The sequence below is a fragment of the Pholcus phalangioides genome, unplaced genomic scaffold (assembly GCF_987345545.1).
Source record: "Pholcus phalangioides strain wild (caught in Gottingen) unplaced genomic scaffold, Ppha-v1.0 ptg000028l_1, whole genome shotgun sequence".
In the NCBI taxonomy this organism is placed as follows: Eukaryota; Metazoa; Arthropoda; class Arachnida; order Araneae; family Pholcidae; genus Pholcus; species Pholcus phalangioides.
In genome coordinates, this window is record NW_028301618.1 from 2,076,491 (window position 1) to 2,093,146 (window position 16,656).

General features: G+C 37.6%; 2 protein-coding genes across 3 annotated transcripts in view; one reads left to right on the forward strand and one right to left on the reverse strand.

Moving 5' to 3' along the window:
• Positions 1-6,755: 6,755 nt before the first annotated feature.
• On the forward strand, positions 6,756-14,554 carry LOC149067728 (uncharacterized). 2 transcript variants are annotated; one of them, XM_089252246.1, is made up of 7 exons: positions 6,756-6,955; positions 7,176-7,311; positions 11,310-11,366; positions 11,480-11,513; positions 12,723-12,823; positions 13,966-14,113; positions 14,304-14,554. In XM_089252246.1, exons 2-7 carry the CDS (start codon positions 7,177-7,179, stop codon positions 14,354-14,356), a joined length of 528 nt encoding a protein of 175 aa, XP_089108372.1. In that variant the 5' UTR covers positions 6,756-6,955; position 7,176; the 3' UTR covers positions 14,357-14,554. The 2 variants fall into 2 exon arrangements, with proteins under 2 accessions (XP_089108372.1, XP_089108373.1); XM_089252247.1 differs by lacking the exon at positions 11,310-11,366 and having other exon boundaries at positions 6,818-6,955; positions 14,304-14,418.
• Positions 14,555-15,944: 1,390 nt separating this feature from the next.
• The window catches only part of LOC149067729 (uncharacterized), a 121,458-nt gene continuing 120,746 nt past the window's right edge, over positions 15,945-16,656 (reverse strand). The window contains exon 14 of the mRNA XM_089252066.1: positions 15,945-16,563. Within this exon, the coding sequence (XP_089108192.1) occupies positions 16,045-16,563 (519 nt within the window). The 3' untranslated portion in view covers positions 15,945-16,044. The remainder of the gene's footprint in view (positions 16,564-16,656) is intronic.

Here is a 16,656-nt window from a genome sequence, read left to right on the forward strand (position 1 = left end):
ACGATATAACGGTGTCTACGCAAGACAGAAAAAAGAGCTGAGGGCTGCGTAAAAGGATGAAGTTCTTGAGCCAGAGTCTTCAACCGTAGAATGCGAAGGTGGCGACGAAAAACAGAAGCTAATTTTTTATATTTAAACCAGTTGTCCTGAGAGGGCACACGGCGAAATAAGCGGAAAGCCCGTTTTTTTTCGATAAGAGCAATACGCCCTTCTTTATCCAACTTAAGCCAAGGTTGTTTCTTCCGGTACACAGAGTACCTAGCTGAGTTAACAATGGAAACAACATAATTGTAGATATTGTCGAAATCGTTAGTAGCGGGGATGGCAGAGAGACCTGCCATTACCGCTGACCATTTAATGAAACGGAATTCCTGAGATATGAATTGTTTATTCAAAGAGACGGAAATTTTAATTGGCAAATGATCACTATTGAATAAGGATTCACAGGGAGTCCAGATAATATATCTATAAAGACCTGGACTACAGAAACATAAGTCGATATAAGATTGTGAGTCTTTGCTATAAAAGGTGGGGCAAAATGGAGGAACTAGACAAAGGTTATGATTAAGATACCAATTAAATAACATAGTACCTGCAGGAGATACAATATGTCCTCCCCAGTTTGGATGATGACTGTTGGAATCTCCGATTATGATGAAATTCCCAGAGATGTATGAGAAAATATTGTCAATAGCCGCGATATTGAAAACACCTGGAGGACGATAAAAATTAACAACATACATAGAAAAATTATTTAGAAAGACTTGAACAATCATAATTTCAAAAAAGGGGTCGGAAATTTTCCATATCAAAGATGAGGAAAGAGATGAATTCACCGCGGTCACTAAACCACCACCTGGGAGAAGTCGATCATTTCTAAATATCTGAAAACCGGCAAGAAAAAAATGGTCCTTCGGTTCCAGAAAAGTCTCCTGTAAACATAACATATCATAGTTTAAACAAAAATTTCTGATAAAGGATGATTTGGACTTGATGCCTCGGACATTCCATTGAAGAATTCTAAAATTCATATTATTCATAGTTTTTTTTTTTTTGGAAAGGATTAACTAGAAAAATATATTGAACTGAATATAGGGAAAAAGCATCAAATTCACAGAAAAAATAAAAATAAAAAAAACACAAAAAAATAAAAAACACTTATTTTTTGAGAAAGAAAAAGGAAATATCAAGCGAGAAAAACACAATAGGAAAGGGAGGGGGAAAAAAAAAAAAAAAAAGAAAAAAAAACCAAACCAAACTCGATTTGATCACAACAATAAGAATACTGAACTCTTGTCAGCTCTAAATGAGGTAAAGAAAAACCATTATCAAACTCGATAACAGAGAGAAAGGAAAAAAGATCAAGCGAGGAACAAACTTTAAGCGAGAAGGGGGGAAAAAAAAGGGGGGGGGGAGACAAAAAACGAAATTAAGTGAAAACTAGGTTTTCACATTTGAGGCTGAGTCATTTTTCAGTCTCTTAGCTAATCGTCTTTGTTTAACCCTTTCCGCAGGAGACGTGTAGAAAATATTCGATTCAGGATCTTGAGAAAAGTCACTGTCGTCATTATGCTCAGGGGGCAAAGGTTGATTGAAAATAGCAGTCGAAGGACCAGAAGTGTCCATATTCACATTCGAATTAAGTGACGGTATTATATTCACCTTATGTACAGCTAGGTTAACCGAATTGACTATTTCAGGAATAAGCGCTCTAATAGAGTCATTCAGCGATTCCTGAAGACTTATTTTCAGATCTTTAAGTACAATTTCTTTAATGGCCGATACTTCCGCTTGGACCAGGGAACTGATCTCGGCCTTGAGAGCACTGAAGTCAGATGACATGGAAATGCTGGTCCGAGCAGCATATGAAGAGGAATTCATTTTACATCTTTCTCGAGCGATGTTTATTGGAACATGATGATCGGCTTTATAGTGATATGCTTTTGACTCCAAGACATAAGCAGGGCACTGACGGTCAGAGGCAAGATGAGTGGAAGCCTTACAGTTAATGCAGGAGATAGGGTTTTGGCAGGTTTCGTGGTTATGATTTTGGCCGCATCGTTTGCAGATCTGAGATGATACTCTACAAAACTTTGAGCGGTGAAAGAAGCTCCAGCACCGAAGGCATTGATTAGGACGCTCAATAAATTTACGTGGCCGAAATATCAAGAACCATAACTTTATTTCCGGCGGAATGTTCCTGCCAAGAATCGTAACCAGAACAGTTTGTAAGGGAATTCTTTCTTTTATAAATCTTCGAATACTGACGCATTGGCTAATTTAGTACACCTATCTCAGAGTTGCCAGATTCTTAAAAAAAATCTCCAGCCAAAAGTAACCGAAAACATGGCCCAAAATATTTGGACTCTATATGGTCAGCATTGCACTAATCCTATCAGGGTGCTAATATTTTGATCTTTAAAACACTGAAATTTTCTTTTAAAATTAAAAATTATTACATTTTTAGAAAATATATATTTTTAGAAAATACATATCTCAAATTTAAAAGTGACTCATGTGGTGATGATGAAGTTCAGAATAAAAAACTATATTCTTTATTCCGCTCAGTTCCTTATAAACAAAGCTCATAAACTGAACTGGAAATTCAAACTGAAAGTCCGGTTATTTTATTTGAGCGTAAGGAAACGGCCAAAACAAAGCACCTCTCAATGAGCAGACGACAGACAAGAAGTCAGTTTGTTCGGTTCCCTACAAGCTAAACTCACAAACAGAACTGGAAGTTCAAACTGCCAGTTCAGTAATTTTTTCAGGACACAAGGAGACGCCCAAAACAAGGAACCTGGAGAGAAGTAGACGACAGAGATTATGAGTCATGATTTAAAATACTGTTTGGTTTTTTTAAATACCGTTGGTGCTGCCATCTAATCTCGAAATTTCAGGCAACAAATGTGATGATGAAAAAAAAGAGGGAGAAAGAGTTCTATGTTATTTTTTAGCATAAAAATTTTTTTGAGACGAAAATTTCGGTAACAAAATTCGGGCATTTGTCGATCAAATAATAATAATAATCGATTTTACGTAGAAAAATAATTATTTCTTTCCACAAAAAAACTCGGACAATATGGATAATCGAACAAATAAGTGAAAATACGGATTGTGGTCAGATATAGGCTAACCAGATTCAAAACTGAAAAAAGAGGACACCTAGTGCGAACCTTAGGCAGTGTTGTCTTAATGCATGCCGCCGTGCCCGAAGGGCCTCAAGAGACGAGATGCCTTAGAAAAAGGAGACGCAGTTGAATTTTTCGAGAATTTTGATGCTCTTAAGTAGGTGACCATACGTTCCGTATTTCCCGAGACAGACCACGACCACCTAGATAACCTAAGTTATATAGGAGGTCGTGGACAGACCCGCTTTTCTTTCTTTTTCTGGCCGTCCCGACTTTTTTTCAAAATTGTCCCGGTTTTCCCCGTTTTTTACATGACGCCTACTTGGATTTTTATTCTTTATTGAAGTCAAAGATTGAAATTATTTTTCATCTCATAATCTAGATTATGATATTTACAGCTATAAATATAAGAACATTAATCTCCCACATTTGTCTTGTTGAACGTTTTATTTCGTGGAATTCATTTTAATCCACTGCAATTTGCAGCAACGCTTCGTTTCCGGCCACTGCGATTTTTCTTAATTTCAGCTATATTTGACAACTTTTTACACTATTGGTGTTGTTCTTGGCGATAATTGGCGATGTCCAGTATTTTCCCGTATTTGGAATTCCAATTTCCCGTATTTCTCTCTAGGATATATGGTCAGCCTACTCTTAAGGCGATCCTTCCTGTCAGCCCCACTGTTGTGGGGGGTGATGGAATTCCAGTACTTGATTCCTTTGCTTTTATTAATTTACATTAATTAAACAAAAACAGCAATAAAAGTTAAAAACAAATGATCAGTTATCGAATGGCAACGTATATTTGATAAAGAGATGATGAAGCGCTTTAAAAGTATGACAAAAATTTATGTCTGTTCAATATGATTCGATCCACGATGAAGTGTCAGCAGGTGGACCACGCGCTAATTATTATTAATAATTGATGAATTTTGTGAAATTAATTTAAATTACATTCCCTCTCAATGGATCGTGTTTGATTACGATCCACACTATCAACGCGAAAAAATTAAAAAAGAATGAGTGTAATAGAATACGTTTCTTTGTGAAAAAATAATTTCCCCTTCAAGATTTATGTTCGTAACTCGAAAGTTTGTAAGTCGGGGGGCAACTACATAAAATGTTTTTTAGAGGGGCCGAAAATTTTTTTTTGCATTGGGTCGCGAAATCCTCCTAAGCCTGGACTGGTCTCCGATTTTTGAATTTAAATATCTCGGGGAATAATGCAGTTAAAAACATGTAATTTGTTTGTTGGGCTCAGAAGAGAAAGAGCAACAACTGTCTAATTGGAAGTTAGAGGATGGGGGGGGGGGGGGGGTTCGTATAAAAATTTACGTTTTTTACTTTGTGTACACTGTATTTTCATCCTCAAAACTCGTACAGGGTGATTTCTGGTTACATTTTGAGTATTTACCAATATCACTACGACGAACGGTTAATGAGATAAAGGCTGCTGTAACAACACTCCAAGGAGAAACCCCTTGAATCTTAGAATGGCCATAATATTACCAATAGGCAGGGGCGCAACTAGTAGGGGGGGGGGGAGCAGGTGGGTCTATTACCCCGGGCGCATCACAAAAGGGGGCGGAAATTTAACCATTTAACCTATCCTTCAGCATTACGAGGGGGTGCCTAAATGAGTAGTTGCCCTGGTCAACCAAGTATCCAGTTGCGGCTCTGCCAGTAGGTATCTTATTTCGGACGAATCACAGTTTTATATTGGGTTTTTTTTCTCTTTTAGATACATTCTCAAATTTGTAATTTACACCTGGTAGCATTTCTTTTACTTCTATAGATCAAACAACACAATTGATCTACTAATGACCCACAAAAATCATGTCCTTATTCTGTAGAACTTGGTTTACTGCATGTGGGCTCATCTGGGGTGTCAAGTGACAATTAGATCTGGTTCCGATTTTCAAGAGTAAATATGCAAATAGGTAGGTATGAATTTTTAGGTAGGTAGTAGTGCCTCTCTCAGAAAAATCGCTTTGTATGTGGGCGTATGATAATGTTAAGACAGCCCTGGGCGTAGTTTATGAAAATTGTGAAAAAAGCTAATCGAAAAACACAGCAATAATGTGAAGTCTAATTTGCAATATTTTTTTAATTTGCAATTAGTTTCTCATCTTTTGTGCCATCCTTTTGTGATAATGATCTTCAACTGTACAATCAAGTGTTCTTAAAATTTTAAGATCTTTTATAGGATGATCGATGTTGGAGAAATTTGTACATTTAAAAAAAACACCATTTGATATATTTTTGTGGTGCCCCTTTTGAACTGATGCCCTAAGCACGTGCTTATTTTGCTTAATGGTTAATCCGGTCCTGAATAGCTTATCTGTCCATATTGTTCAAACTGAATAGTTTGAGATAGTTTCATATAGTTTTCTAACCAAGCCTAAGATTAAAAAAAAAAAATACGTTAACCATTACGATACGTTAACCATTATGTACACGGGAAGATTCTTGAGAAAAAGTAAAATACTATAATGCAGGGGGGAGTCAACTTTCATACACGGCGGGAAAAATTTAAACTTCCCATGAATCCCGTGAGCCACCAACTTATGTAATTTATTAGTGCCATCTTAATAGAAGGGATCAACAGAGCTCCGAGTTAAAGAGGGGGAAAAATAATTGAAGACTTTTATTTATGCTGAAATTATTATTTTTTCAATTTTGATTAGTTATGAAATAATTTTTGACTAATCCTGAAAAAAACATTTTTCATTAATTACTGATAAAATTAATTAATTCTGAGATTAATTTCAATCTGAAATCACGTAAAATGATATTGTAATTACTTACTTAGGTTATTCTGGAATATTACTTTCCTTCTCCCTGTGCATTAGGGATCTTGAAATAATTTCTTTCAATAATTATGCAATTATTGATTGTGAAATAATTTCTATCAGAAATTACGAAAATATTTCTTTCATTGATTTTTATAAGTTGTTTTTTTTTCACTTATACGAAAATTGACTTCAAAAATTATTCTGAATTCTCATCAAATCTGGAATTATTTATTTCATTAGTTCTTCATTTTCATCGATTTGCTCTGGAATTATTTCTTAAATAAATTATAGAAATATTTTTTTAATTTATTCTAGAATTATTTTTCATTTTTTTCCAGAATTATTTCTTTCATAAATTCCGAAATTACATGTTATGGAAGAAATACTGCAGTATTCAGGAATTATGTTTTTTTATTGAGAGAAAGAGAGATTCCGAAATTATTTCTTTAATTTTCTGAAATAAATAATTTTTTCTTTGAATATTTTCAACCATTTTCTGAAAATGATCGGTGAGCTACGACAAAAATCCCCGAGGGCCAAATGTGGTCCGCGGGCCACACGTTGAAGATCTTACTGAAAAGCTAATACAGTACTTACAATGCAAGGGGAGGGACTTGGGGTCGCCCCTCCATGGGCGGAGATACGGGGGGGGGGGCCCCCCAGCGTCAAAGGTGAAGTCGACTGATCTAATGTATATATGAATTGACATCATCATCATCATCATCGTGCCCCCAGACTTCCAAGTCTATTTCCGCCTATGCCCTCAAATATGAGAAAATTACTGAAAAAGGGGGAAAGGATGGCATGACATGATCACGGCCGTTTCGGCAGTCAAGGCCGAGTATTGTTTCAAATCGAAACACGCTTGAAATTTAAGCAAGAATTTGCTTGCATCGGAGTACACTTATAAAAAGGGATGGGATTATTTCTGATAGATTCATTTTTCAGTGGTTTTGTGTTTCGGATAACGGAATCGTTTGACAGAAACTGTAGACCGAGTTGACAACAAACATTTCCCATCGATGACAGGTTAGTCTATCAAAAACACATTTCATCCAATGTAATTTATACCATTAAACAAAAGTTTATATTCATGTAAATTATTATGTTAGTAACAGGAATTATAATTTTCGATCATCTCTGTCATTTTGATCCTCTGATTATTGATCTTTTATGAAAAATCAGATCAATTATATATGCAATTATTATGCATCCAGAATAATAACACATGCTTATACTTTCCTCATAGCATGTCAATGAAACTGTTCGAGACAGAGCACGTCATTACCGGTAGCTGTACATGTCGATTGCTTGAAGAAGATTCTAACGGTGATTACGAAAGCTCTTCTTCAAGCAGTAGCCTCGAATCAGATGATGAAAGAGAGGTTTGTGGCGATTGATTTCTGTCATTCGATACCACGACCTGACCCGTTTTTTGCACACACACAAAAAATGGAACTGGTATAATGGGTGGTTTTTTTTAATAGTGGTAATCATTTAGCTACTTGACACACTTTGTTCAAAGTTTTACGGGGTTATGACAAATTCGCATTTCCTAAAAGTGGTAAGATGCTCATCTACCATTATGAAGGCTACTGCCAGGTCCCTGGGTTTAATCCAGGGGAAGGACATGGATAAGTTTCCTCACTGGACGTCTGGTGCAATTCCTCTACATCTTGCAGCTAGGCTCCTAGGGCCGCTGTGGTGGTTGAGTGGTCATAGTGACAGACTCGCATCGCGAGGATCCGGGTTCAAACCCCACCGTCACTGCAGCAGTGGTCGGCTGAAGTTGGTTAACTGTGGTTTCCAACTTCGAGGTAAAATACGAACTGATCTCCCCATTAAAAAGTCTCGCGACAGAGAGCAACAGGCCTACAACGATAAATTATTCAATCATTACACTTCATGCATAGTTAGAAAAACTGGTGGCAGATGGCAGCACTACACATAACAAGCATTACACAGAAACAAACTAAACGTCAGATGTTCTGCAGAGGAATATGGACGAGGTGCATTTGTGGTTTAGTAGTATTAGCTAGGCTCCTAGGGCGGGATCTTTGACAGCCCCCCAAGTGAATTAGTGTGAAAAAAAAAAAAATATATATATATATATATGATAAAAAATAGTCCTGGGCAGACTCCTTGTGAGGGCCATGGTGCAGTGACCACTTTCTCAATGTGCCCTCACAAGGTCCCCTCCGTGCTCAAGACAAGTATGTGAGTATATCATGACTTTCTCTGAAAGATTTCTAATCTAACTTGATCGGTAGTAAATTGCTATATGGCGATATGTTCTGATTTGGTGAGCGGTAAAGTAGTGGTAGTATTTCATAAGATCTGTTGCATCAGGAGTATTGAGAGTCTCCTGAATAAGCAATGAGCTGGGTCTCCCTGCAAGTTCAGCACATTTGATGACAATTATGACGCAATACTGCTAGGCGATCAAGAGCAAGAGAGACTTATCTGCAAGAGTCGTGGAATCCTGTTTGTGTTACATGACTACTGCATAACTATACATGAACATTGAACACGTTCCTCTGCAGAATTTGTAACGAATCGATACATGCCTGAATCTGTGTTGCAACGCTGAGTGTATGTGTGTGGCCCTAACTTAGCCGGTCAATTTGTCGCACTCAACTTGTTGTACTTAGCTCATCGTAGTACAAATTCGCCGCTGTACAAATTTCCATGTACTCCAATTTGACACGATATAATTTTGTGGCAATGTCAATTCGTCGTGACGTCAGTTTATCGCAAAATCAGTTCATGGAAAAGTCGATTCTTCACTGTACATGTTCCACGCAATCTTGTCTGTAGGTCTTGTCTTATACGTGAAATAAGAAACATAAACAAAAGTGTTCACGCAGTTTACTATATAAAAATAATCATTTTTTGTGATTGTGAAAAGGTCATCGAAATTAAAATTTCAATTGATATCAATATTCTACTACAGTATTTAGTTATTGTAATTACCAGATCAAAACTGTATATAAAAATTTAATTATATTTGAAAATTATTATTTAAAAAAAATTCCATGTGTTAAATAATTGATTTTTGCTATGACAATATTTCAATATTATGTGGAAAAATTTCGATGTTTATGATATTCCCCAAATAACAGCGAAGCCTCTCTTTAACTGTAAACTTGTAAGAAATTTTTATTAATCGTTGACTAGAGCCGTATGAGTGTCATGTACATGAAGTTACATACGATGGGCTAATTAAAAGTCTGATTTCATTCTTTTTACTTGAGAGTTGTTACTTTAGAGTTGAAAAAAACAAAACAATAATGTCAAAAATCGATTGATATTTGCAACTGCTGTCAGAGACAGGGATGTTGTGGGTGCCCACGGCACTGCATGGAATAGGTATGAACACCCAGAGAATTGATTCAGAAATCAAAATTTCCTACTTAAAGATCAAGTCAAGAACCCACAAGTTCCAAACACTTCTGTCACCCTTGGCCAGTCAAAGGCTCTGCATGAAGAAAACATTGAGGGGGCTGAAAATTGCCATTTATTCCGTATATAAGGGACTCAAACCCATATGCAGGAGGTGGAGTGGTGCATTGCATTGTATATTCATGAGTTATTGGAGTGGAGGGGCCTCGAATGGCATCAGCCCCCAGGTTCTGGCACCTATGGCCGGAATGTTTGAATATTATTTCGGCGTAATAAATACAAGGTGATTTGAAATGTACATTCCGTTGCAAAAAAATTAAAAATATGATTTTTCGCAGCTGTTATACTTAAAACTTAGATACATTGTCGATAAAAAATTCCTCAAAGATGCATTGTTTCCTCGGCATTGATATATTCAATAGCTATAGGGCCTATATGGAAATTGATCGCAATTTATTATCTTGATGTGCACCCCGACGCCCCTCGCTGCAAGAAATGGAAAAGAAATGGAAATCCATTTCTTGCTTATATGGTGGAAATTAAATTTTCGAAATTGATTTCATCCCAATTTTTAATCTTGGCATGCTTCCCAATGCCCCTTACTGCGAGAAATAGAAAACCCGAAAGAAAGCGGGAAATGCGGTTCAAAATTTATTGAATCACAAGTTATCTTGGTGTACGCTCCAACGTCCCTCGATGACTTCAATTCATACTTTCTTCATTTGTTAAAAATTAAAATAGAGATGGGGAGGAGGAACATTTCCAATAAATGAGCAAAAAAAATTAGTTTCATTTTTTACCCCTAAAGTAAATACCCTTTTTATAAGATCGCAACAAACATTAGAATTTTAAAGCAATTAAAATTTTTCACGACGAATTTACATCGCGGTACAATTTGTACCACGACAAAACGAGTCTGTGAATAATTTTTACCGCGACAAGTTTGTATCACAACGAATTAACGCTGCGACAAATTGTGATGCGACAAGTTGAGCGCAACGAATTGACCTAGACCCTGGCCCTAACGTACTTATATTGTTAGAGCGAATGCATGTTTTGTGTTAGGATGTCACAACGTGCTGTATAACTATCACACATTAGATTTCTATCTGGCTATGCTGCTTCTATTTCAAAATAATTGGGACTGTACTGCTCATTTACAATAGCCCTGTATTTGCCATCAATGTGTGTATGCAGAGGCGTATTTTTTATAAGGGGCAGGGTTTAGCCCAGGGTGGCAAATTTGAGGAATAAATGGTCAAGAAAATTAGTAGAATAGAAGGGCAGCGAAATTTGTACAGTCCAGTTAGTAAAACTATAAATCTGCTTAGTGAGCGAAGGACTATTGAGCGGGTCAGTGAGTGAAAAAACGAGTGACTCAGTGCATTTGGAAGCTTGTGAATGACCAAAACGGTAATCTAAAGAGCAAGAATCGGGTCAGTGATTGATTAAAAGAAGGATCTAGAGTGGATCAGAAGAGTGACCCAGAGGGTAAGGGACCAGGTCAAAAAAAATTACCTTGAGAGTGTATGAGCATGGTTTTAACCAAGCGACCTAGAGATACAAAGGTGTATTTACTGGGGGAGTAGGATTATACCATGGGCGGGGGGCGAATTCGAGGAATGAGTGTGTGACCAAGAAGATTAAGAATGGGAGAAGGGCGGCAAAATTTGTGTAGCCCACACGCAGCGAAACCATACGTGTGCCTCTGTGAGAAAGTCTATTTATAGGTGAGGTTGTAGCTCACACACAATGCAACAAGTTTAAATGGGCGATAAAACCATAAATAACATCTTTGCACGAAGCATGGAGTGAGGTGAAGTCAATTCCCCCCTCTATGCATACACAAGAGTGGATAAGTAACTGGCAGCACGGCCAATGGTATTGTTTGGCCTTGTTGCGGGGCATTTACACAGCACTGTTGTCACTATTAAAAAAAACCAACCCGTGAATGAGTTTCTTCAAATCCATTTATCTTCAGGAGATTGTGGTGCTTTCAAAGCTGAGAAATATTACAGTGTCTTCTATTCGAAAGAAGGTTAGTGCAAGATTTTTCTTGATCGAAGAAAACCACATATATAACTATCATTACGAATCGAACGGTAAATGAAATTATCGTTGTTTTTATTTATTCCTTATCAATCTTTCCAGGCTCTAAAGAGAAAGAATACCAGAACGGCATTAGGTATGTACAAAACATTTTTTTTTTAAAATTGCGATTGAAGCATATATGTTATCAAGTCTGTGCCACTTTCTATTCAGTATTTCGAGACATTATACCACTGTTCTCTGTTGGTTTTGTTAGTCTTCCACCATGAAGGTTACAGTCAGGGTCCAGGGGTTCGATTCCTGGGAACATGCAAAACAAGTTCATTGCCTACGATCCTGGGGCCACCAACACTAGGTGGTGCCTTCATTTCCCACCCACCTCCATTGTTTAGAAATTGCTGTATGGCGATATGACAGGAGTTGGCGTACTGTAAAGTAGTAGTCAGGCATGTAACTTGAAATAATACATGCTTGAATCAGTATTTTGTACGGCCAACAATCTGGCAAATTTTTGTGTGGTTGAAACAATTACATACCTGGTTAGAATATTTAACGTCAGGGAATAGCGCTGTCCAGTCCTGTTATGTCTGGTCCCAGGGGTATTGCCAATTTTTGTCAGGAATCGGGGGTAGCAAATTTTTAGTCTGTTCAGTGCTTTGAAGTAATTCTATTCAAAATATTCTGGGTAGTGGCAGATAAACTATCATTAAGTGAAGGGAGCTGCAGTTGGTGAAGAAAGTTTGATAACCACTAGCCTCAAAGCCATGGTGTTTCAAAACACATATCACCTTTCAGATGCACCTCCTGGCAAGAATCGATATTGCCAATGTTACTGGCGAAAATCAAGTAATTAACATTTTCAAAAACAAGCAGCAAATGCATGCCCATGAACACCTTCGAATGTATATTGCTATGTGGCACTTTCAAATAGTTTCATCTACCTTTTGCCATAACAGTCGTCTCGATCAAAACGTTGGTGAACAGAGCCATTTTCAGTCATCTTCTATGTGACTATATTACTACTACTAAACTATATGGCAACTCATAAACATTTCTCTGGGGGAATTTCTAACGAATCGGCATAGGCTGTAATGTGTTGTGCGTGTGTCTGCACATGCTTAGCTTAAACTTATTTATGATACCATTATTGTGTATGCGTGTATTTCACGTTTGAAAAGTACCGTCATTGGTTTCCGAATGTGGTACAGATACCTGAAGGTCTGTGCTTATGTCCGTTATTTGTACTGCTTATAATATTGTTTTGAATTTCCATTCAAAGTTTTCACACAAAGTTTTGAAATGTTCTGTAGGATATTCATAATTAACTGCTATTATATACACATAGGTCGTAAACGCCTGAAGCTCTCCAATAGCATCATATCCAATAAATGGCATGATGCGAGAAGTGACACAGATGCAGATGATGAGGGAGAAAACTCTAGTGAGGTATGATACTTTTTCAATCAATTAATGTTACAAGTTCAATAACAAGACCATGGTATCCATAACTTGGCGACACATTCCTTCATACCATTCATGACATGGTTAGGAAGCAAAAAACAACTCTGAATGCAAGATCTATAGTTATATCTATACTGCCACACTGGACTTATCCTGCTGCCGAGATCTCTTCCAGCCCAGCTTCGCAGCAGAGTCTGGAACAAAGTGTGTGTACCTAATAGTCTAAGTGCATATCTAGTGTAGTGGCTGATTTTTTCAGTGCTACCACATTTCAAATTGTTAGTGAAGTGTAATGATTGAATATTTATACCGTTCTAGGCCAGTTGCTCTCTGTGGCGACTTTTCAATGGGGGATATTGGCTCACATTTGCATCTTCAAGTTGGGGGAATCCCAGAAAGCCAACTTTAGCTGACTACCACTGTGGCGCCGGTGGAGTTTGAACCTGGGTCCTTGTGATGAGAGTCTGTCACTATGACCACCACAGCAGCATTTGTTGAAAGTAGAAAATTCCTAAAAGGTGGCACCATTTTCATAAGGATATCTGGATGTAGTGGCAAACTAAAGTGCTGTGAGATTGAAAAAGTGCAAAATATTGAATTGTCGCCAAAACCTGTGACCACCAATTCCGCAAACACCCTTTTTAGCTATGGTAGGTCAAATTTACCAAAACTTGAGCATTTGACCAGCTTTCGAAAGAGTGTACAATGAATCATATCAGTGTTCTAGTTCAGGAGAAATTTAGCCTTTCGTTTGCAATACATTACTGAAATCTGCGGTAATTATAGATTTTGGTGACAATTCGATTTCACACTTTGCCAATCTTTCAGCACTTGTAGCTCGCCCTTAAATCGAGATATCCTCATGTTATATGATGTCACCTTATAGGATTTCTTCTGCTCTTTCAAAGTATGTGCTTAGTTTGCACACAGTTCTTTCAGAAACTTCACAAATTCTGGTTTGTTTCAGACTTGATGCATTTCTTTTCACCATAACTCTAAAACGGTTAGAGATTAGACACAATTTGCTATGGTGTATTATGCGCCACATGAGCTTGTCTATCCAGCCCCCCCCCCCCCGTTTTGTTTAGTAGCATTAGGTGAAATTCATGTTGTATGTATGTTCTTAGGAGGACAAGAGTATCTCATTGCCTTTGACAGAGGAAGAACAGTCAACGAGACGAATGATATTGAGAGCGATGATCCGATCACATCCTCGTTATTCAAACAAGACAAACGGTCAAATGCTGAGCGAACTACAACATTCTTTGTGCCATTGTAAGAGAATTTTCTTGCTGCTACACCTTTAAGAATGTCACCCCTGCTATACTCTAAGAATGTAAAAACAAAACATGGCTTGAAACTTTAATTTTTCCAAAGAAAAACATATATGTGATTAGATTGCTTGTTATGTATTTTTCTTAGAATGTAATTTATCTTCACTGAACTAACGAAACAAAAATTTCAGTTGCAGGTGATTCGAGCGAAGAAGAGGAGGATCAAGCCAATGAAAAGCATTAACTCATCATTGGGCGAAATATCTAATTTCAATTGCAAGAAAATCGTCTTATATATATAAGTTTAATATACGAGTTTTATCAAAAGTTGTGTTTCTAAGAAGTGTTTTTATTTAATACTTTTCCCGCTTTTAAAAATAAATGCGTTGATTTTGCCCGATTGTGTATAGTTGATCAATAAAGAAGGATTTCATTCAAAGATCACGCAAGTTGTAACATAACCTATAGACCTCTAGTTCAAATGTTCGAAAAAAATAGTTTAAAGGTATGATTATTTACCTTTTCTGGTTGTCTGCTGTTGGCCAGTGATTGTGTTTGGCCAGAACAGACTCGTAGCCAGAAATTTCGTTCGGGGGGGAGGGGGACCAAAGTGATAGAACAATAGATTTGGCCATCTTTTTCCTCTCTTTTTTCAGTCATTTTCTCACATTTTAAGGGGGGACCAGACCCCCCCCCCTCGCTACGGCCTTGGGCAGAGTAATTGTGTGTTCAGCAATTGTAGCTGATCAGTCTCAAATAAATTGATTTGAATGGCAACATTGAGTTATTCTTTTATGTTAATCTCAAAAATATGCACACTTCAGTCAAATATTTGCTATGATGTGTTTCTCAACATGAGAAAAACGGTACTTGTATCGAGATTTAAACAGGTTATTACTGTATAAATATTGTCTGTGTTGATAGCATTTCGATGTAAGCGACATGTGGTGTCTCTCATTCATAGTTTAGTAAAGTAGTTTCATAAATAGCTTAGCCTAAATCCATGGGGGGAACAGTGTCAAAGGCGAGCCAACTGAACTAATGCATGGGTATATATGAATTGACATCATCGTGCTGCCTTTCCCCCTCCCCCAGACTTTCAAGTCTATCTCCCCCATACCTAAATCCCATTTTACCATTGGCCTGAACAAATATCCCATACAATGAATTAATTATTTAACGTAAATTTATTGACATTGTCTTGGCTGGTCCAGACTTTTATACAGAATTAAATCTAATGTTCTCTACGAAATTTCTTTGAAGTGCTATCGAAGAACTCTCACCAAAAGACCACCTGCAGTGTGGTCCTGTTCCCAAAGAACTGGTAGCTATGGTCCATTGCTGACAACTCCTTCACAACTGGTTGGATTGGGAAATCCTCTTCAGCAGCCATGGTAATTTATCACTGCGTTACTTGTGCCTGGTGACTGCTTTCCGAGATATAACACAAAAGCTATCTGGCCATCAGATATGATGTGATAATGATGGTCATTCTCTGATGCTACAGAAAGAGCCATCAGAAAGCTCTGTAACGGAGACACCTTGTGAGATCACTGGTGTCTCCTGATTTGTTGAGAGAAATGTGGGACTGAATTCTACGGCACGGTTTTGGTCATTTGAAGAAATTATGCTGTGATAATAAATACATCAATTAATTTTCCTTATCACAGAAAATGTCATCTTGGTAGGAAAGTTTGTTTTCTTGTTATCCATTTGTTGTCTGCATGATTTTAAATGTTATGAATCCAGAGATGCAACGGATAAAGTTGCAAAGTTAATTTTGTTCATTAGAAACTGATTCTCAAAGCTTTGCATGACTAAACACAAAAATATTCTGGCAAATAAACATGTTTAATGATAACGTTTGATTTACACCATAGATGATATTCACATGAACGATGCCACAGAAACGCAAAACCACAGGTTGCGTGATCATTGATGTCTGTACAAATAGGGCGGATCATGAAACGAAGAACTCGCCAAAGGTCTTGGACTCTGAAACGGACTGCCATTGAATGCATTCAAGGAGGCGGGGCATGAAGGGTTCATGGTGGGAATATTTACAGAAGAATGTCTTTCCGCCGACTGTAGGTTCCTTATGTTATCGAGAATGTTTCTCAGGTCAGAGACTCTGTAGTCATTGAAATTCTGAAGGGCACCGGGTCTGACTGTTGCAACAGAACTTCCCAAGCCATCGTAAGCATTGGGATAAGAAATTTCCGGGCCACCTGAGGCAGCATAACCACCGATAAGACTAGGAGAATAGACTCTTCCACTGTTTAACATCGCAGGGTTGTTAAAACTATAGTTCAGACCTGGAGGATAAATTTCAGTGCTGTTGAATTGACTTCCCGGGTTGATGAGACCCCCAGAAGACATGGCAGCCGATGGAATGTCGCGAGGTCTCGGGCCCATAGTTGGCTTTTCTTGAATCAATTGATGCGCCACAACCTGAAGAAAAAAAAAACATATAGCTATAGAATAACTAACATTCGCAACATCAACCATTTTGCGAGGGAAAATATTTTTCAGACTTGACAGATC